The sequence below is a fragment of the Podarcis bocagei genome (genome assembly GCF_964188305.1).
Source record: "Podarcis bocagei genome assembly, chromosome: 7".
Taxonomy (NCBI): domain Eukaryota; kingdom Metazoa; phylum Chordata; class Lepidosauria; order Squamata; family Lacertidae; genus Podarcis; species Podarcis bocagei.
In genome coordinates, this window is record NC_138132.1 from 34852388 (window position 1) to 34874870 (window position 22483).

The 22483-nt window shown below is 46.2% G+C and overlaps 2 protein-coding genes across 3 annotated transcripts in view; both read right to left on the reverse strand.

Annotated features, from left to right (window-relative positions):
- Positions 1–4241, reverse strand: part of LOC308591544 (microtubule-actin cross-linking factor 1-like) — a gene marked incomplete at its 3' end in the record, with an annotated part of 103847 nt that extends 99606 nt beyond the window's left edge. The window contains exon 1 of the mRNA XM_081202311.1: positions 4117–4241. The remainder of the gene's footprint in view (positions 1–4116) is intronic.
- A 13215-nt stretch (positions 4242–17456) lies between these two features.
- On the reverse strand, positions 17457–22423 carry NDUFS5 (NADH:ubiquinone oxidoreductase subunit S5). 2 transcript variants are annotated; one of them, XM_081203944.1, is made up of 3 exons: positions 22287–22423; positions 19273–19490; positions 17457–17794 (listed from the first exon to the last, which is right to left on the reverse strand). In XM_081203944.1, the coding sequence occupies exons 2-3, from the start codon at positions 19486–19488 to the stop codon at positions 17690–17692; spliced, it is 321 nt and encodes a 106-aa protein (XP_081060070.1). In that variant the 5' UTR covers positions 19489–19490; positions 22287–22423; the 3' UTR covers positions 17457–17689. The 2 variants fall into 2 exon arrangements, with proteins under 2 accessions (XP_081060070.1, XP_081060071.1); XM_081203945.1 differs by having other exon boundaries at positions 22283–22420.
- Between the last annotated feature and the right edge of the window lie 60 nt (positions 22424–22483).

Consider the following 22483-nt stretch of genomic DNA (forward strand, 5'->3'; position numbering starts at 1 on the left):
AGAATCTTAAAGACTGTGCTCCTAACAGCTTATGCAAATCAGTAGCCATTATGCACATTTGCATGTTTTGTCCTGAGATTCCTGTGCTTTAAACATCCCGCAGATGTTCTTTTTGAACGAAGCAAATTCATTTCCCCCTATTTTCCTCCAAATATATCAGGGGTGTGGGTGGTTTTGCCCAGGAATGACGTGAAGGAAACAGCTCCAGAACTCAGGGGTCAGCCAAGGAAAGGGGTTGGCAGGAGATTCAGAACAGACCAAAAGAAGTCTTCTCATCCACGTGACACATAATTAATTTAAAGGATTGGCTGCTACATAATGCAGGGATGGCTACTGGCTCGGTGGCTGGGCTTGCCTTAACCCCTTGCTTGTGAGCTGCCCAGAGGCATTTGTTCAGCCAGAGTGGGAAGGAGGGAACCTAGAAGAGAAGGACCTTTGGCCTGAACCAGCAGGGTAGCTCTTAGGTTATTTGATTCATATTCCCTGCAATGGCTACATGGACGGAAGGCATTACCTATCCCTCTGAAAATGTGCATGGATCAGCCTTTGCCAACCTGGTGCCCTCCAGATGTTTTGGACTACAACTCCCATCAGCCCCAGTCACCACTGTTATATGATGCTGAGACTGAGAGGAGTCCAATACATCTGGAGGGCACCTTGTTGGTGAAGGCTGCCTTGTTGGTGAAGGTTGGTGAAGTCTGTAAGAACAAAGAGGTATGGAAAAGAAAGGTCTGTAGCCACTACCGGACGAAGGCCTATGGGTGATTTTATTGCACAATGGGACTGCTTTGTACTCTGTGGAAATTAAAATAAAGGACAAGCACAATCTCCAGTGCTCACGGCAAGCCATGGACGGACATTTTGGGATAACATATGAAGAAGACCATTTAAAGATACAAAATACGCATTGTAGTTAGTTGATGGTAGGAAGCAAGAAAATTAGTCCTCTGCACTGGGTGCCAAATTTCTTTCTGTGTCCTTGTTATATAAAATAATAAAAACATTTTTAAAAGAAAAAGAGAAGACACAGAGAGGGCAACATGGCAGGAAGTCATAAAGGAGTGAGTGGTAACTTTTAGAGCTTCAGTGCTTTTGCAGGACATTGGTTTCAACTCTCACTTCCATGAGGTCTAGAAACTCGACTTTAGAAAGAAGAAAAAGAGTTTGGATCTGTCCAACCCCTTGCAGCCTCCCTGTTCATCTTGGCCCATCTCCAGTGTGATCTGGCCCTAGTCTTGTTACTTAATTTCTACAAAGAGCTGCAGGGCACCTAGGAGTCACATCCCATACTAGGGATAGATAACAAATGCCCTACAAAAGCTGTTGGACCAACCAACATTTCTGCATTGCAGGGGGTTGGACTAGATGGCCCTCAGTGTCGCTTCCAACTCTACAATGCTATGATAACGCTCATCAGCCCCAGCTAGCATGACCATGGTCAGGATTGATGGGAACTATAGTCCAACATCTAGAGGGTACTCCATTGGCTACTCCTGCCCTATGCCATAGAATAGCCATGTTCAAACTTTCAGAGGAGGCTGTCTGTTACTTCTCTGCATGAGTCCCTGCTCACCTCCATCCAGCAGCTACTCACAGAGAAATGTAAGGGGCAGGCTCTTTTTCAAAGTAAAAACAAAGGCATGCCTCCCATTTTTAATTCAAAATAAAATATGCATGCCTCGCCTGTCAGATAGAGTGGTGGGGAATGCTGTCTTAGAAGCCCTGTCTTGCAACTCCCAACGTGTTGGAGGGGGCTGCAGCTTCTCAACAGTGAGGGAAAGGCACTTCACACATGCACACTGCATGTCACAGGATGGAGCTCTTGCACTGAAAATTGTAACCCTCCTTTTGTGGGCTGTAACAGGCAAGTATACAGCTTCTGTGGAAGATAGGCATGAGGTTTCTGTGTGTTTGTGTGGGGTGTGTGAGGTGTGGAGATGTTAATGCATCTAAGAAACCCCAATTATGCTGAAGGTGCCTTGGAGTTACCCCTGCACAGGCTGATCAGGGGAGGAGGTACCACAGAGAATATGCCTGTCCCCATTTGCAGAGATTCAGCGCTTTACATTGCAACTGTCAACTAGGACACGTATATTTGTGGCAGTTGGGGATGACTGTGTATTTCACCCCTGCTGGAAGCCACATTCCTTGATCAGGAAGTCCCTGCTCCACATGGTTCCAGCCAGTAGGGATCAGAAGGCACTCTGCATATGCTCAAAGGCACACACCAATAGCATTTCATATGCTCCAAGGATGAGACTTGGCACTGAAAACAGATCTGAGTCCAGGGAAATCCCAATTAAGCCCTGTGTGACTCTTTCAGGTCTGGCCAACTCGGCTAACATGGAGAACAAAGTGGGCATTGTCCACACTGGTCCTAAGGATTTTTACTGTTTTTTACAATTGTAGTAAATGAGAGCAGGGTCCCTCGAAGGAAGCATGCTTCCCTTCCTAGACCCTTTGCTGTGTGGCTTTTCCCTTGTAGGAATTGTCAGCTTCCTGGAGTACCACTGCTGTGTCGTGGTGAGCCTCCTTGACAGCCAAGTGGTCCTCCTTTCTCATAAATGCAGAACGCCTTCCTCCTTTGCAAACCCTGGACTCTTGAGCACCAGTGCCAGAAGGATGCATCCTTACTATCAGTCTTACAATGCTCTAGTTTAAGGTGCTAAAAGCAGGGGGTTGGAAATGTGGGGAGGGAGAGAGGGAGAGAAAGAGAAAAGAGAGAGGGAGACAGAGAGGGAGAGAATCCCCCATCTTGGGCACGAGAAATGCAAGAAGGCTACTGTACTAATAAACTGAATGCCTTTGCCTCCATTCAAAGCATCCCTCTCTTCAGATTTTTTTAAATACAGTGATTCTATTCAACAATATGCCAAAAACAAAAAAGCCACAACTGCTGGAATCCAGTTGGATCCCCTCCCTTTGGAAACAGGTTTTGTTTTTTGTTTTTTTTAAAAAAGAAAAATCCACTTGATCACGAGCCATCAGATGCAAAATATAATTCCGTCCCTAGACTGAGTGGTGGAGGATAAATGTTTTTAAATCCACACGCAATCAAAGAGATGATGAACCACAGTTCTAAATAATACCCGTTTCTAAACCTGCAGGGCCATTAAAAAGCGAAATTGTGCATTTAGTGTGATGGAGCAATAACAACAACATCCCGATCCTCAGACCTCATTATCTGCTAGCACCATTTATAAATACCCTCGTTTCCATTTTGATGCTATTACCGTTATGATTTCTGAAGGAGAGGGTAATTCAAAACAAGGAATTGGGAATAAGAGGCTGGAATCCTATTTGTAATCAATGAAAATAATAGTCGAGAACAAAGAGCGTTTGTAAGCCTCCATTCACTGTTCTCCCCCCGCGCCCCAGTAAAGCACCCTTCCGCCACCATTGCTGGGAGTGGGGATACCTGCGCGCCCGTTTCAATGGGCATCCATCTGACAGGCAAACCCACAAGCCCATCGGGCGACTACTACGCCTTGCCAGGGCAACCCGGGGTGGGGATAAATGAAAAGGCTGGGTGCCTTTTTGGGGTGCCTGGTTCCTGGGGAACACACCCACCCCAGAAACCTCCGGTGGGAGTAGACGGCGGCATGCCGAGGCTCCGTGCAACGGAGGCACAAACGCGACCCTCGGTGCTTCGGTGGGGGCCGGGGGCGGGGCGCGTAAAGGAAACCGATCCGTGGGCTCGTGGGTACAAATCCAGCACAGAACCCCTCTTATTTTAAAGGTTTGCCTTCTGCCTTCCGATCGGTGCCTGCCCCGCCCCGTCCAGCCTTTTGGGTCTGGGGGCTGCAGCTGGAGCAGCAGCAGGTGCAAAGATGCCGCTGGAGGAGGGAGCATCCTTGCCTGGAAGCGGCGGGGGGAGGGCTGTTGCTTTGGCACCATTTCATTGCTCCCTCCCTCCCCCCGCCGCCAGGTCATTCCCTTCTCCCACCCCCAGGCTACAGGGTGCCCCCTTCCCCTCCCCTCCCCCTCCCCCAGATGCTGCCAGAGTGCCATGGCGCGGAGGAGATGTGGGGAGAGAAAATGCCCCGGCCGCCTCCGCCCTCCCTCCCTACATCCCCTCCATACACCGCCTGCCCCCCCCCCCCCGTCTAACCTTACCAGGCGGCCTGAGTGGGTCGGAGCGCACAGATCCGACCTCCGCGCGTGCACAATGGCCGAACTGCCGAGGCAGCCAGCAGAGGAAGGAAGGCGGGAGCAGGAGCCCGAGCCGAGCGACCGAGCAACCACCGACCGCCAGTCCCTCCCTCTCTTTCCCTCTCTCCGCCGACAGCAGCGCGCAGACGCCGCCCCTCGCCCAGCCTGGATCGGGACCGCCCCGCGGCCAGGCGCGCCCACGCGGACGGAGGGGTGGCACGACCCTCTCCCCGTCCACACGCACAGGTGGCCACGACGGGGAAGGGGATCATGGGGGGAGAGGGCCCACAATTAGCCCCCTGGCATGGGTACTCCCCCTAGATGCTGGCGGAGGCTCCCTAGAGAAGGCCCACACCCATCCCACACCCAGGCCAGCAGAGCGGCCAGAGGTATCCACCGCCCCCCGGAGAAATGCCCACGCCTGAGCCTCGTAGTTTGCATCCTCTTACAAATCTCAAACTCTCTCTCTTTCCGCTCCCCCCCCCCCGCGATCCAAGCTGCTCCCTGCCTGCAGCCTAGCACTTATCATGGACCCCCACACACACTGCCTTGGCCAACCTGGTGCCCTCCAGAGGTTCTGGGATACAGACAGTGCCTGGCTAAGGCTAATGGAAGTTGGGCGCCAGGTTGGCAAACGATGATCCATGCACATTTTCGGAGGGATAAGTAATCCCTTCCGTCCATGTAGTTATCTCAGAGCCTGGCCACACCACTGACTCCATGTGCATACAGGAGCCTCTGTGGAACTGGTGTCAAGCCTGTTATCTGCTGAACCTCAAAAATTCTACGCACAGCTTGGCATCAGATAAGGTTCATACAGCAGCCATCATTTGCCATAGATAGCACACCTTCCTATAGAAGCTGGCACTATTCTGGAGCTTTCCAAAGTCACACCAGCCTGACACAAATCACACCCATCCCACACACCTCCATCGGAGCATCAGAAGAGCTTGTCTGCTCCCAAATCAGTCCAGCCTTTGGTGCAGCTTCCCATTCATGCGGTGGCCAACCCCCGCCTATTCTAACAGACAACAGCCTTCTCCTATTGCTTGTCCCACCCCCGGGTATACTCCCTCTAAACATGGAAGCTTTATCTCTTTTCCTGCAACACTGAATTTTCCAAACTGCAAGATGATCACCTTACTTAACAGAACGGAAAGGGCACTCTGCAGGTGACTCAATTGCCGTCTCTTCTTTTATCATTACAACAAGCCTTGCAAGGAAGTCCACAAAAAAATAGCAGACCGTTGTTTGTTAGTCCATCTGCCCACACAGTCATTTGTGGCACTTGAATAAATGGGGAAAGAATCAGCTCTTTCCCAAAGTGCAAATGTTTCTTCCACCTGCTCACCTGGAAGGGAGTCTGATTCGCCAAAGGTGAACCAAAGGAGTGGCTATTACAGGTGGTCTTCTTGCAACAATCACAAATTCCAGAGTCCTGCTCTGAAAAACAGGCGCTGCCTATGAGCCCTGCCTCAAATTAAACTTAAGGGGCAGCAACCTAGTTTTCTGGGAAGGAAAATCAGGCTGCTGCCTCTCTGTGGAAGATGTCGCCTTCCCTGCAAGTAGCAGAGCAGTGCTGCTGCTTTCAAAAAATCAGCCTGTGTCCAAAAAAGTATGTGCCACTCAGGAGTGCATGGCAGAACATGTTTTCCCCTTGACTCATAACACTAGAACTCATAAATATGCAATGAAGCTGAATGTTGGAAGATTCAGGACAGATACTTTTTCAGGCAGAGTGTGGAACTCACTGCCACAGAAGGCAGTGATGACCAGCAACTTGGATGGCTATAGTTAGACAAACTCATGGAGGAGATGGCTATCAATGGCTGCTAGCCAGGATGGCCGTGTTGACCTCAACTGCTAGAGGCATCATGCCTCTGAATACCACTTGCTGGGAACCAAAGAAGGGGAGAGTTCTCTTGCACTCTGTTTGGGGGCTCCCAGAAGCATCTGGCTGGCCGATGTGAGGACAGGATGCTGGACTAGATGGGCCATTGGCCTGATCCAGAGGGTTCTTCTTAGGTTCTTATGTTTATAAACACTGATGCACCTGCATGATGAAAGGAATCCCAATCAATCTGTGGGACCACAGCAGCTTCCTCAAAAAGCACCATTTAGCTGGGAGTGGGGAGCCCATATTGCAAAGGTGTGGCATGCAGAAGGTCTCAGGGTTGATCCCTGGCATTTCCAATTAAGAGAGTCAGGTAACAGGTAGTTTTATTTATTTTCATTTAACGAAATGTGTCACTTAGTAAAAGCAAACAAACCTCTAAGTGGTTCACATAAAAAATATAAAATATTCATAAAGAAAATACCAATAAAATCGGCAGACTTGGAAAAGCAAGTAAGCATAATCAAATTATGAAAATGTAGATAAGAATGAACAGAGATGGGATGGAAAAGACGCCCCCCCTCTGTGCCCAAGACCCCAAGGAGCTACTGCCAATCAGAGTAAACAATGCTGCCATCGATGGACCAGCCGTCAGGATGAGGCAGCTTCCCATTTGACAGTGGGACAGAAGATGGTGGGCTCTCCTTCATTGGAGGTTTTAAAGCAGAGTTTGGATGGTCATCTGCCAGGGATTCTTCAGTTGTGATTCCTCTATTTTCAAGAGGTTGGACTAGATGACCCTTGGAGTCCCTTCCAATGAATTATTTTGTGCAACATCCCACAGAAATGAACAGACGCTCCCATGCTCTTGCACAGCTTCTCGTCTTTCTGAGGTGAGCCGGTTGTGGGATGGGGGAAGATATGTACACCTCTTGAGGAACTTTAAAATGACAGCTTCTTTAGGACAGGCATAGGATTTCCTGTTGACCTTCTGTGTTCAGAGTCAGTAAACCTCTAAAAGCCAACTGCTGTGAACAAACAACAGAGAGTGGTTCTTGCTGTTTGGCGGCAGAGTGCTGACCCAGCGTTTGTTTTCCTAAAACAAGCTTGTTCTGTGGGATTAGGTGGTGTTATGCCCTCTCTCTCCCATGACGGCTAACCCCCTACATGCCGACTCTTCATTTGCTTTCGCTCTGTTCTTTGCATCCACAGAGATGTTTCTGTTCTCAGACCAGCAGTGCAGGGAGTAGTTGCATAGAGACCCACCCAAGGACCAAACCCCCTGAAAGGATGACAGAGTCAGGCATGGGCATAGCCATGTCTATATGTATTAAAAACACCCAAGAAGGTTTTCTGAGGAAGCACATGGTGAAGCTGCTGCCACCACCACACTTTCCTTCCTCCTGGATCCAGTCCAAGGCCTTTAGCATTAAGGCAAATCCTCTAACACGCCAAGAGAGAAGTGTGGGATTAATTAAAAACAGTACAGACCAAACATTTATGCTAATTCACGTAACACAAGGCAGGACCTTACAAGATCCACTTACTTTGTTAAGAACTTTTCCCCAGGAAGTTCGGACTTTGGCCAGGCTGCTTTCTGAAATACAATTTCAGAGGAAACATACTTTAATTACTGACAGCCAGCCTCTCTTCCCCTCACCTGGGAAACCCAGCCAGATGGGTGGTGTATAAATAATAAATTATTATTATTATATTATCACCTCCATTTGTGTACTTTTCAGCCTGATGAAGAGTTCAGGAGAACTCAGAAACTTACACACTATTTTGTGTTGTTTTGTCTTAAAATTGCTCTAATATGGTGATTTTGGAACACTTAAAATTGGTGATTGTTTTTAAAAATACCTTCAAATACCAGATCAACATCCACAGCTGTTTCATTTTGCTCAGCAAGAACTGTATGGTTTTTTTCTCACCCTTCCATGAACTGTTAGGCGTCACTCTTCTGTCCCTTTCTCAATCTATATTTTCCTTTCTTTTTTCTCATTAGCTCTTAGCTTAATCCAACAACTGGAATTGAACTCCAGCAGCAACACCCCCCCCCTCAATTGGCCCTCCCTGCTGTGGATTTCCACAACGCCCCCAATCTGCCAAGCCTAATGGCCGTTTACATTTTGAATTGATCTGTAAGAGTCTCTTGGGATGCAAAAGCCTTTCAAGATATTTAAATATTTCCTCCAGTACTTGGATTGTGCTTGATTGGATGACTCAAACCGGAATGGATGCTAGCAAATGCTGCAAGATATGATGATTTTCTCTCTTTTTAAAAGAGCTTAGTCTTCTCTTCCTTTGTCTTATTTTAAGTGCAGTTTTCCCCTCACATTCTTTGTGGCAAACTAGCAATTATCACGACAGTGTGTGTCAGCCTCTGGAAGTGGCATCACACTGCAGCTCTGTTCCCCACTGTATTTTTTCACTTACTGGTTCACAATTTATTTCAGCTTCGTTGTGGCATATGACTTTGCACAAAGGCAAAATGGCCAGTCATCACCTGGCTCTCGAGCAAAGCTGGACATTTTGCTCTTTGCTCTGGAAGTCCTACTTGACCCTTGGTAATTTAGGTTGGACTGAGGTTGTTCAGCAGCAAGGCCAGGGTGGGGATATGGGCTTGCTGCATGCTCCAAGGCACACCCTCCTTTATTCATCCTGACATGTTCCAGGACGGAGTCCTCTGGGTCAAAAGCCACCCCCTGCATTTCCTGGGTCTCCCCTATTTTTCTTTAGTGGTTCTGAGCTCGGAGCACCAGACCCTCCAAGTGTCCCTATTTTTCAGGGACATCCCTGATTTAGAGAAGCCGTCCCAGTTTCTGATTTGATCCCAGAATGTCCCACTTTTCTTTGGATGTCCCTATTTTCACTGGAGAAATGTTGGAGGGTATGGAGTTATCCAACCCCTGAGCCATCTGAAGACAATCCTGTATAGGGAAGTTTTTTTTAATGCTTAATGTTTTATTATGTTTTTATATATGTTGGAAGCTGCCCAGAGTGGCTGGGACAACCCAGTAAGATGTGTAGGGTATAAATAGTAAAATAATCATTATGGAATGGGACGTCCCTATTTTCATCGGAGAAATGTTGGAGGGTATAGAGCACTATTCTAGAGTTTGCATACAGCCAGACCAGGGATGAGTTATCAAAGGGAGTACTAAACAGATTTGGGTCAATGGTTATTTATATCATTCACAGCCTGCACCAACATTCAGTACATCCCCTGTTTCCCTTCTCATGGCAGGACTCTTTGATGTCTGTTTTTATTATTTTTTCATCCAGAGCTGCTTTTGGTCCTCCTCTTCAACTCTTTTCTCTTCTGGCATCTTCCTAATCCCCCTGACTGTGTTTGTAAAGAGAAGAAGAGGAGGAGGAGGAGGAGGAGGAGGAGGAGGAAGGGAGCTTGCTGGGCAGCCTTAGGGCAAAGCAGGAGAGGGGCTGGCCTAAGGAAAAGTTAGGAATGTGCCATCGGTGGGCACAGTTCAGTGATTTTGCTTAAAGGATCAAGTTTCTGTCCCTCATTAAGGCAAATATATGTATCAAAGCATATGGGTGATATCTGCTGAAATCTGAGGGCCAGAGCAATCAGATTCTTGGTTGTAGGGCACAACTCAATGACTGGCAAAGCCAGCATTATATATGCAAAACAGCAAGCATGTAAGTTTGTATAATAGAGCAAACTCCATTTCACTCTTTAAAAACCCATTTCTACTGTTTTATTAATAAAGTTGGATAGGTTGGACTATGTCCGGCCTTTACTGAGCATTCATTCTGATTTTTTTAAAAAAAAACAACAACCAGGTTATATGACAATGAGCATTCATTCTGGTTTGCTTCTGTGGTGTTTATATGTCTTCCCATTAATTTTTCATTCATTTATACACTTTTCAAAGCATTTCCTGTCACTTTCCAAACTGTAAAAAGTCTATGATTTGGGTATCTCTCTCTCTCTCTCTCAGATTTGTTGTGCTATGACAAGAGAGTGCTTCAATCCACTTTAACTCCAAAAACCTCAAGTTCCCATATACATACCTGCGTACTTTTCTCTCTAGGCACTTGAATCCCTCCTGCAAAATACTTGCAGTCTGGAGGCACCCTAAAAGCACTTCCCTGTTTGTCAAAGTTTAAAATGGAAAATGTGCCTTAATTGCCTAATGCATATAAGCTGCAGAATTTGGATGCAGAATTACCTTTTCACACGGGCTATCCCATGGCCACCGTTCTTATTCTTACTCTTATATATTTATTTATACCCTGCCTTTCCTCCAGACAGGACTCAGTGAGGTCTTATTAAAAATAAGAACCACTAAAAACAGAAAAAATCATTAAAAAAATTATCTGAAGTGTGTATCTGAAGAAGTGTGCATGCACACGAAAGCTTATACCAAGAACTAACTTAGTTGGTCTTTAAGGTGCTACAGGAAGGATTTTTTTTAGATTAAAAAAATTAAACATTGATAGAATTGAGATACATATATAAAATCTATTAAAACCATACCAATAAAAACAGCACAGCACCATACCTTTCATTAAAGCAGTCCCCCCCAAGCCTGTTGGAAGGGTCTGCTGTACAAGTCCTGTTGCAGTGGAGAGGAACCGCAGAAACCTGCAGAACAAGTTCACAGCCAGAGCTAAAGTTCTGTTAGATGCTACAATTGGTGCACTCTGGGAGCTGGTCTTCCCTGGCTCCCTTCTAGCTCCTTTGGTCTATCACTAACAGGGGAAATGGAGCATCTTTGTCTCCCACCAATGAAACTTTGACAGGGGCACACCAAGCAGCTTCCTTGCTGCAGGACCCATCTGTGTTACAGTAATTAATCCATCTGGGACCTGAGCAAGGAGGGAGTGGCCTGCACCTTCCAAAGGGGAGCAATTTCCGAGGGATGAGTTGAAGAAGAAGAGGAGCCACCAGCTGGTCTTTTGGAAAGAAGATGCACCTCGTAGGGGTGGTCCTTCACAACAACATCTTAGCTGCACTTCCACTTCACAAATGGAAAGAAAGAGGAATCCCTTTCTGCATAATGGAACCACTCCAGCTCCTTGTAATAATAATAATATTATGATAATTTATTATTTATACCCAGCCACCCTGGGCGGCTCCCAACAAAATATTAAAAACATGATAAACATCAAACATTAAAAACTTCCCTAAACAGGGCTGCCTTCAGATGTCTTCTAAAGTTTGTTTATTTCCTTGACATCTGATGGGAAGGTGTTCCACAGGGCGGGTGCCACTACCGAGAAGGCCCTCTGCCTGGTTCCCTGTAACCTCACTTCTTGCAGTGAGGGAACCACCAGAAGGCCCTCGAAGCTGGACCTCAGTGTCTGGGCTGAGCGATGGGGGTGGAGACGCTCCTTCAGGTATACTGGGTTGAGGCCGTTTATGGCTTTGAAAGTCAGCACCAACACTTTGAATTGTGCTCGGAATTGTACTGGGAGCCAATGTAGGTCTTTCAGGACTTTGAATAACCTTGGGTGCCCTTTCCTGACCCCTTTTGCGTTCTCATAGAATTGTAGAGTTGGAAGGGATACCAAGGGTCATCTAGTCCAGCCCCCTGCAATACAGATTCTGACATGTCCTATTTGAGGTGCAGCGACCAGAATGATATTCAAAGTGCAGTTGCACCACAGATTAGTGGAGTGGCGTTATGATATTGGCAGTTTTAATGCTGAACCCCCATCACTCCACCTAGCACATCTGTGCTGGCTGGGATTGGTGGGGGTTGTAGTCTAAAACATTAAGCGAAATAGAACGGAGAAAACAATTTTCACAGTCAGCACTTCCATCAAAACTTCCTGCTGAGGATCTGCTCCTGTTATAAAACAGGTAGACTATTGCATGCCTTTTCACAAGCAGCCCTCAAAGCATTGCTGCTCCACGCCTGGAATGCAGGTGGAACAGAAAGGGAAGTGGTCAGGGCATGAAGCACCTGATCTGCCTTGTCCTGTCCCATTTTCCAATAGGCCTCTGGTTTTTTGATCTTGCAGCCTCATTGCAAGGCCAGAGCGCAGCTGTGGAAAGGCAGCCTGGCATAATTAGCTGCTTGCTTTCCTCTGCGGGCAGCGGGGGGAATTAACACACTCAGCCAAGTGAGGATTTATCGCTGACTACACACAGTGTGAGGACAGGAGCATTATGCTCATGACTGTGTTTGCAGAGAGAGAGAGAGAGAGAGAGAGAGAGAGAGAGAACACACACTCTTTGCTTTATATTCACGGATCCTGCTAACCAGTGGGAGGACACTTCTCTTTTTCATACACTCAGTTAAATCCAGTCCTTCTGCTTTTTCTGTTTGCCACCTTCAGAATTCTGGGTTTTAAATGCAAAATTTTGAAAAAAAAAAGGGTGTTGGGTCTCTAACAACCACCAGCCACACACTAACATACCTTAGGTAATGCTATAACATCTCATGTATGACACACACAGGAGAAAATGTACATTTATTTGAATTTTTTCCTGTTGTATTTCTTAAACGTGTCACACACACACACACCCTGTGAAATTCATTCTTAATGAATGAAACAAGTCACACAAGGGTAAAGATTTGGCAATTTAAAAAGTTCAAACGCACAAGGTCCTGCTTGGCCTCTGCCTTATCCATTTTCCCTCCTCTCATCCTCTCTGGAGCTGGGGGTGGCAGGCAGGGGGCATTTCTAAGGCTGACTGATTTGTACTCCCAATTTGTTTCGGGAACTTTCCACATTACAGTAGTGATAATATATCATCACAGGGAGCCCAGTTTTTCTGGAGGGACTCTGTGCTACAGGGCACTTTGAATGAAAAATTAATCCTGACCCAGTGGAAGCTGTAATAAAATGTTGCAGGCAAGAGTGAGTCTGTTCATGGTCCTAGCCAAACATGCCCTCTTCTCGGATACTTATTTCAGCCTCTACCAACCTGGCGCCCTCCAGTTGTTGGTGGACTACAACTCCAATCAGCCCCAGCCAGCATACTTTATTCCACCACCCCTGCTAGCCAGCATTGTGCACACACTGAGCATGTTCATTCTTCATTGGCTTTCTTCCCTAAACATTTACTGTATTCTATTGCTGCAATCTTTGGATTTCCCCCAAACATGCTGAGACTTCCTTCTTGAGAGAGAATGGGGGCCATTTTGGCTAGATAAGGGTCCATATTTGGGTCCACTGATTGGATATTAGTAAAGGACCCCTGGACAGTTAAGTCCTGTCAAAGGTGACTATGGGGTGCGGTGCTCATCTCGCTTTCAGGCTGAGGGAGCCGGTGTTTGACCACAAACAGCTTTCCGGTCATGTGGCCAGCAGGACTAAACCGCTTCAGGCACAACAGAACACTGTGACGGAAGCCAGAGCGCACAGAAATGCCACTTACCTTCCTGCCGCAGTGGTACTGGTGTACTTTCTGCTAGGTTGGCAAAAGTTGGGACAGAGCAACAGGAGCTCACCCCATCGTGTGGATTTCAACCACTGACCTTCCAGTCAGCAAGCCCAAGAGGCTCAGTGGTTTAGACCACAACGCCACGTGCTCCCTTGAATATCACTTGAATATTAGTATATGGCAGTTGTAATGTGGGAGGTAACACACACACACACTTGGAGGATTTGCAGTACTGCATCAGTCTTGGATTTGCATGGACAAGAGAAGGAAAGTTTTAAAATGATGGTTTTAAATAACAGCAGAGAGTTGAGTAAAGGAATCAGAAATAGTGATTTTTTAAAAATTGCAGAGTAAATGATGATGGGATAACACCGAGGGAAAGAGTGACAGTTTAAAACAAAGTTTGAGTGCCATGAGAATGGAGCTGGGAAAGGAATTGTTGTGTTAGTTTCAAATCATAAATTGTAGAGTTGGAAAGGACCACAAGGGTCATCTAGCCCATCTCCCTGCAATGCAGGAATTTCAGTTAAGGCATCCATGACAGACGACTATTCGCTTAACCAACTCCAATGAAGGGAGAGTCTACCACCTGAAGGAGTCCATTCCACTGTCAGACAGCTCTTACTGTCAGAAAATTCTTTCTGATATTTAGCTGGAATCTACTTTCTTGTAATTTGAAGCAATTGGTTTGAGTTCTACCCTCCAGAGCAGGAGAAAACAAGCTTGCTCCATCTTCCATGTGGTACCCCTTCAGATATTTGAAGATGGCTATCGTATCTCCTCCCAGTCTCTCCTTTTTTCCAGGCTAAACATACCCAGCTCCTTCAACCATTTCTCATAAGGCTTGGTTTCCAGACCACTGATCATATTGGTCTCCCTCTTCAGCACATGTTCCAGCTTGTCAACATCCTTAAATTGTGATTCTCAAAATTGGACACAGTACTCCAGGAGTGGTCTGATCAAGGCAGAATAGAGTGGTATTATTATTATTATTGATACTCTGCCCATCTGGCTGGTTTTCCCCAGCAACTCTAAAAAACATATATAAAAACATTGTAAAATATCTAGCATTAAAAACTTCCTGATACAGGGCTGCCTTCAGTACTATTATTTCCCTTGATCCTTACACTAGACTACTTTGGAGGCAGCCTAAAATAGCATTAGCTTTTTTTGCTGTTGCATCACTGTTGACTCAGGTTAAGCCTGTAGCCTAGATCCTTTTCACATATACTACTTGCAAGTCAGATGTCCCTCATTTTATATTTGTGTAGCTGGTTCTTCCTGCCTAAGTGTAGAACCTGACATTTTGTTCCTAATGAAATTCATTTTGTTAGTTTTGGCCTAGTTCTCTAATCTGTTAAGTCAATCTTTAATCCTGGTTCTGTCTTCTGTGGCACGCTTTGGGTATGGTCAGTCAATGAGCTACAAATCCACCTAACAGTAACTTCATCAAAAGCCTTACTGAAATCAAGATAACATTTTGTCTACCGCATTCTCATGATCCACCAAGCTTGTAACTCTATCAGAAAAAGAAATGAGATTTGCCTGGCGTGACTTGTTTTTGAGAAACCCATGCTGGGTCTTAGTAATCACAGCATCCTTTTCGAGGTGATCACAGGCTGACTGTTTAATTATCTGTTCGAGGATCTTCGCTGGTATCGACATCAAGCTCACCAGCTGGTAATTACCTTCCCACAATCATGTATTGCACTCCTGATACCATGTATTATCTTCAACAGGAAGATCTATATTAAATATAGTAAATTAGAAAAGGTATTTTGTGAACAAGCAAACATCCATATATGTGCAACCTCCATCAGCTGAACTTACCCTTTTAAACTGAACAAGGTAACTGACAGGCTTGCTTTTAAGGTTCTATTCATCTTAAGGTTACAGGGGGTGTCTGCAAAGGGCCTGCATGGTAGAGGAGGAATGCATGGAAATTGGGGGGGGGGATCTGTATGCAAGGGAGAGTTGAGAAAAGTGAGTAGGGTAGAGAGGGGAAAAATGGGGCAGAAAAGGAGGTGGCACAAACTTAGGGGTGAAGCTGAAAATGGATGCAAAGTGGGGCTGCAGAATACGTAGTAGTTTCAGAAATGGAGTTGGGGAAAGTGAAAAGCAAGCTTAGAAGTTGCATGGGGTGAGAAGGGGAAGCTCTATGGCAGGCACCCCCAAACTTGGCCTTCCAGCTATTTGGGACTACAAGTCCCATCATCCCTAGCTAATAGGACCAGTGGTCAGGGATGATGGGAATTGTAGTCCCAAAACAGCTGGAGGGCCAAGTTTGGGGATGCCTGCTCTATGGGTTAATATGAGGGGGGAATGGCAGGGGGTTGGGTAGCAGTGTGAGCAGGGACACAGCCCTTATTATTAATCTTTATGTATCTACAGAGACAGGCAGGCAGGCTGGGGCGGGGGGTGGGGAGAGCGCCTGTCAGAAAGGCAAACAGGGAGCAACCAGGGAACTGTGTGACTTTATTGAAGTGGCAGGTAAGGTTTAAAAGCAACATTTCCTTGCTTCCCAGCAGATGACAGATGACAGTTCTAGGCTGGTAGGTATGGCAGAAGGGAACAGAATCCCAGCCTGGAGCTCTCTACCTGTAAATAAACATGAGTTGATCCAGCTAAAACTGGCCCAAATCCTTTGCAGTAACCTGCAAATCTCAATACAGGTATTTCAGAAGATCAGGCAACCAAACAGCTGGTCCCTGCATACCTCAGACTTGCAGAACTACATGACAGCTCCTAAAATGATATAGCTGGCTAGCTAGAGACTGAGACAAGGGATTTGAGGAAGAGAAAGGGGGTTCTGAGAATTCCACCAAGCATGAAAGCAGAAGATTGGTAGAGACCCAAATGCACAGAGGCCTCCTGTTTCCCTGAATGAAATCCCAGAAGCCTTTGGCCTCCTCCAGTAATAAAACTTCCCAAGTTACTGACTGGCAACAAAACAAGAAACTCTGGGCAATTTGGTAGCCTTTTTGCCACAAATAACTATTGCACACTCTTTATGTTAGAGAGTGGGTCATCACTTTCTGAGAATTCAATTACTCAACAGAGGATCTCCACTTAAAGAGGTCTGTAAGAAGGAAAATGGTTGCTATTTATTTATGCAGGGCCATGAGGGTGTGCTAGGCACCATAGAGGCTGTGGGGGCAACACCCTCTGTCCAATGGCCCTCTGCTAGAAAAGATGTGAATTTGTAATGCAAAAGAGGAAGGATCAAGGAAGAGTCTGAACAGATGGAAGTGAACAAGCCAAAAGGAGAGGTTAACACAGGGCTACTCAAAGGGCAAGAGTCCAAATGACTCACACACCCTCCTGTTAACTTGACATGGGCCACAACTCCCACCCATGGTGCAAGAGGACTGTCCAACAGACTGTAGAAGCCCACTGACCATCAGTCCAGATCCATTTGTTTTCTTATACTGCACTCATTATTGGCACCCCAAAATATGTCTTCTTCATGGCAAACTTAACTAAGAGGAACATGGGGGAGCTGGGTTGATGCACAGAGATGGGAAGACTGCTTTAGACCCAAGAAGTAGCACAAAACATAGAGATGGAGGTGCGTGGGTGGGAAGCAAAGGATCTGACAGAACCACAGCACCAAACTAGAACTGGGCAAGGTTAAAAACCTCACTCAGCCATGAAGCTTATTATGTGACTTTTGGGGTCAGTCACCCTCTCTCAACCTACCTCTTCCACACATTTTTTTTCTGAAGATAGAAAGGGGAGGGCACTGTGTACCTTAAGCTGCTTGAGAGAAGACAGGTAGATGTAAATGTAGTAACAGACAGGCTTGTCTGAGACAGCAGGAACAAGTGGTGGAAGGAAGCTAACATTTTCAGCACCTAGATCGGGATGCAGAACCTCTCTCTTGGTGGTGCTAGACTACAACTCCCATCAACCCTGACCACTAGGCTGTGTGGGCTGCTGAGAGTTGGGATCCCAGCAACATCAGGAATGACAGATTCTCCAGCCATGTTCTCTGACTGAGGTGGTTGCCTTCCATGTTGTGCATTCCACACTTTCACAGATTCCAAGCAAATGGCCACTTGCAGCTCTGTAATAACAAAGATGGGGGGAAAGAAAACGACCTCAAGCTTAATGTTCGAGACCCAAAGAGGCAGTTTTATTCAATCCAGGAACAGTCTGCCACTTCACTAGACACACAAGAGAGGAGCAGTTGGCAGCTAAAGGAAAATTACTAAAGTCAATTGTCTCCACACTAACCAGAAGTTGTTGATACATTAGTGATAGAACTCTTAAAAAAAAAAAAGGAAGAGCGACTGGGAAGTGACTCCTGCTCTGCTTCCTCCAGGGTAAGCAGCAAAAGTTCAAGGTGTGGATTCAAATTTGCCAGAATGGTTGTCAGGAGGGGTGTATTTTCCCTCCTTTATCAGCTTCTCCCTCTGTGCCTGAATCGCCATCATTCGCTTCACCTGCCAAAGGAACAGAAGAGAGAGTTGGGATGTCACCTTCTGAGTTAAATCTTGCCCTCTCCAGCAGGTCAGAGCACGTAGGGATTTGTAAAGGAGCATGTTCCCATTGCTGAAGGTCTCAGATTTAGCACTCCCTTTAATATGCTCTAACTCACTGGAGGGTGACCAGATGCAAGGGAAAACGTGGAAACCCTTTCCCTTTAAAAATTGTGCAAAAGAGGAGACTGCTTTGCCACTCCTTTGTGAGAAGTTGCACCTGCCCAACTCAGATCAGGGTGGGGAGAGAAGGGGGGAAACGGACATACACAAGATTTTTTTTTAGAGTGGGTTATAAGCCGATCTTGAGTTCAAATAGACTGACAACTCTGCTACTTTCAGTCTTGCAGTTCTTTAGATCAAAGTCTCAGAATCTTTCAGCATCAAGGCGCAGAGTGAGAGCCAGGAGGTACCTTACTAGCAAAAGGCTTTGATGGGCTCCCACACATGGCTGCCCTCCAGATGGCCTGCTATTCTCTACTTACCACAAAATGATCTTGGTCTGCCAGACTCCTGAGGTGCCTGCACAGCTGACCAAGATGTTGAAGCTGGACTGTCAGCTATGGAGATGTGGGAAGCCCAGTTAGGGATGGGCAATTTTGTTAACAACAGATGGGGCTGGGGGAGGTGAGGAGAGGAGAGGAGAGAGGCTATGAAGCAGCAATGCCTTGCTCCCGTTGCATGATGAAAACATTCAAAGGGGTGGGCCAGTTACATTGAAAGAAGGCAAGAAGCTGCGGCTTGGAAAATATTTTAACTTTTCTCCCAGCTTACATCCACAAACCCAACAGGAGTTTACACTTTGGAATTCTCCCTGCTTCCCCCACCCTGAGAGCATCTCAAAAGGTGTCCCATATACTGGCAAAATTCATGAGTCAGAATTTACCAGGCCATTTGGTCTGACTACACTGCAAGGCAGCATCACACATCAGCCCTGCCCTTGGGCACAAAACGCAGAGCCTGCTTGCAGTTAGCAGTATATAGAGTAAGGGCTATTCCCTTACCCCAAGTCAACCACTTGCTTTGGACCTCAATTACAAATCAGTTTATTACACCCACACTAACTACAGTTGTGAATTACTCTACCTCTCTAATGTTCTCACTGCAGTGAGGAGGAAGCACAGCTGCTTCTCTTTCCTTTGCCCCTCATGTTGGGAAGACAAATGGTAGCTCTGCATGGCATCAAGGATGGATGGGAATACAAGAGAATTCTGCCTTTGAAATGAGCTGCCTACTAATAACTTCTGCCCAGGGAAAGCAAACTTACTACATTTCTATTCTCCCCAAAACTGTCCATACCATCTCTTTCAAGCAGCACATTGGAAGAGGCAGTCAACTTCTGCAGATACTCCAGCAGTAAGAAAAGCAAACAGACAAATACTTCCTTACACACAGATGCACACTTGCTGACCCTGAGTCCCTGCTTCAGGTCCCCCACTCACCATTTTTTTCTTGCTTAGACATTCAGCAAGATCCTCCATCTCCTGCTGGCACTCCTTCTTTGCCCTTACAGATCCAATGCCATCAGAACACTCCAGCCACTCCTTCTGAAAGGCAAAGCACAAACTGGCCTGCTTGTGGGGCTGCTTGGAACTCCCGATGAGCAACCACCTGTCAACATCAATGCCCAGCTGGTTCTGGAGATCGAGAAGTGGCATGGCTGAGAGGGGGAGAAAAAACACCAATAAAGAAATGATCCTAAATGTGCATAGCTGAAGAGTAGCCAGGTGACTCAGGAAGAAATCCTCCTTAGGGGGAACATTAGACCAGGGGAGAGAGAAGCAGGAAGTTCTGGGAAGAAAGGCTTTAAGGTGAGCATGTTCAAGCAGGAACAAATTAATCTGATGTTGACTGCTTTCATCTTTGAAGTGGCAGTGGTGGATAAATAAAATATTCCAGTTTAATATGCTCTCTTTTCTCCTTTTTTAAAAAAATACCGCCTAACACATCTTCAAGTGGAGGATATGGATAACACACTTGGCAACGTCTAGGAGCTACCAGAGGTGAGGTCAGCTAGCATCACTTACTGTACCACTGCACCAAGTAATGAGGAGCAGGAAGTAGGGCTACAGCCACAGCACCTGCCCACACCTTTCTGGGGGTGAAAGCCCACCCAGGGCTGTGTGCTAGCTCTGCACTACAGTCCCCCCCCCACTCGAACCAAAACAGGGGTGACACCAGCAGACTCAGGGTAATTGCGAGATTTGCAATGATACAATCAATCTTTAATGGGGAAAAACCTTCACAGTCCCTAGGTTACTCAATGGCAAGGAACACTGAATAAGAGGCTGGAGAAATGAAAACTGGGTGGCTGGGAATGGAACTGAGTGGCTAGACAAGAAGTACAAAGGAAGAGACACATAGACAGAACTACTCCACTGTTTGATTAGGTCATTCCCCAAGTTCACATTGAGAAACTATTTTTAAATGTCCCTAGGGACAGAAGCGAGAGCTGACCATAGAAATCAATGGAGAAATCAAAGATTTTAACACAGCTAGGAATGGGCAAAAGTGTGCCCCACAAACATACATGTGTGTGCATATTTTTTTTATTTCTCAGAGATTTGGAAAGAGTTTGAAGAAGAAAAATTGCTTGTGATGTGAACATTCATTGTAGGTTTTTTATGTCTGGTTAATGCTGACAATAAGGAGAGGTTTCCAAGTCTAGATAATTCTCCCCCCGCCCTGCCCTCCATAATAGTGATGGTTTCAAAATAATAATTCCATAACTGGTAGAAATCCAAGATATGTTTAAGGACTTAATGGTTACAGCACCGTACTGCTCCCTCTCTAATGCTGAATAAGCTGCAATTACCATCTGGATAAAATCAATGCAATCATATTTCTAAACTCCCTGTAAACTGATACACTATTTCATTTATTTCCCACACTCTTCTCAAAGGAGCCCAATATGACAAACACTAGGAAATATGATTAAAAATAAAATGGAAACATATTCAAATTTTAAAACACATGTTTCCAAGTCATGTGCCTGAATGGGCCCACTGAAGCATAAAGTTTTCAGGGTGCACCTAAAACAATATAGTGAATGTTGCTGCCTCATGTCAATAGGAGGGGAGTTCCACAGCTAAAGGTAGAGTGTTGCCACTCTAAAGGAACTACAGTGGTACCTCTGGTTACGAACTTAATTCGTTCTGGAGGTCTATTCTTAACCTGAAACTGTTCTTAACCTGAAGCACCACTTTAGCTAATGGGGCCTCCCGCTGCTGCTGCACCGCCGCCACAAGATTTCTGTTCTCATCCTGAAGCAAAGTTCTTAACCCGAGGTACTATTTCTGGGTAAGCGGAGTCTGTAACCTGAAGCGTATATAACCTGAAGCGTATGTAACCTAAGGTACCACTGTACTCATAAACTTGGATCCAACACTGTGTGACATTTGTAGAAGTTAAAGTTTTGCAGATCAAATTCGCACGTAGGTAAGATGATCCCTTAAGTAAATGAGTCTTAAACCGTTATAACTGTAAAATCTGTGAGTTTGCCAAATACACCTGAAACATTTACATATTTAAAGCAAGCTTAAATCCAATGAGAAGATGTTTCAAAACAATTCATTTCCCTCCAAAATTCCCCACCCCAGACTTCAAAATATTTCCAGACTACATCCCGCTTCACATCCGCACACCCAGCTTCAAAGTTTCCAGAAGTTTAGCAAATCTGGGAGCAGGGCCAGCCCTACCATTGGGCAAACTCAAAGGAGATGGTTTAGCCTCTGTTGAAACAGGCAGCACATGATTAGTGCATCTAACCAACCCAGTGGTTACCAAGGTGGGTTACCTAGGGAGAGGAGGAAAGTGGGCAGAAAGGGGTGCTGGAGGTGTAAATTACTATCTGACTTTGAAAAGTTGGTTTCACTGAATCAAGTTCATCACTTTTGTCGAATGAATTAAACTAAATATCTTTAATTGAATTTTGAATAAGTATGCAATTAATTGTTACTGTTTCGAATTTTATTGCGCTATCTTCCTTAGTGGGCCGTACAAACCGCTGTTCTGAATAATGCTTTTTATGGGGTATGGTGAGGGAACGATCCCAAAAAAGATTTGGGAACCACTGCTCTAAACTATTCTTATGGAATTTTTGTTGCCAGGAGGAGGGAGAGAGAAGGGGCTTTCTAAGCTACCTCGACCAGCCTGGGCGCTATCATGCACCAGGGACTGAAGGGAGCCTCAAGGAGCAGCAAACTCTTCTGGGGGCGACCCTCCCTCAGACTACCGCCCACCCTTCCGCCAAAGGCATAGGTAACAGACCCCAGAACCTGCTTCAAGTAATGGCTCTGAATTTTTATCTTGCAGGGAACTTTGCTACACAGCTTGTCCCTCCCCGCCGCAGGCAGACGGGGTGGGGGAGCGAAATGGATACCCTTCCCACACAACCCCTCCCACCTGCCCCTTACACCTGAGTAACAACCCCCCCCCCCCGGCCTTCCTTACCTACCTGTCCTTGCGAGCGTTCGCGACAGTGCTGCCGTCAGGCGTGCCCCTCGCTTTCACGACAGTCGCGGCTGGACGTAAAGCAGCCACAGCTCCCTCCGGAGCTCGCGGAGGATTCCGCTCAGATTACGTGTACGTGAGACACAGAGAACAGAAAAATGAAGAGTGACTCGCCGTCTCGGGAGTTAACTTCCGGGCTTA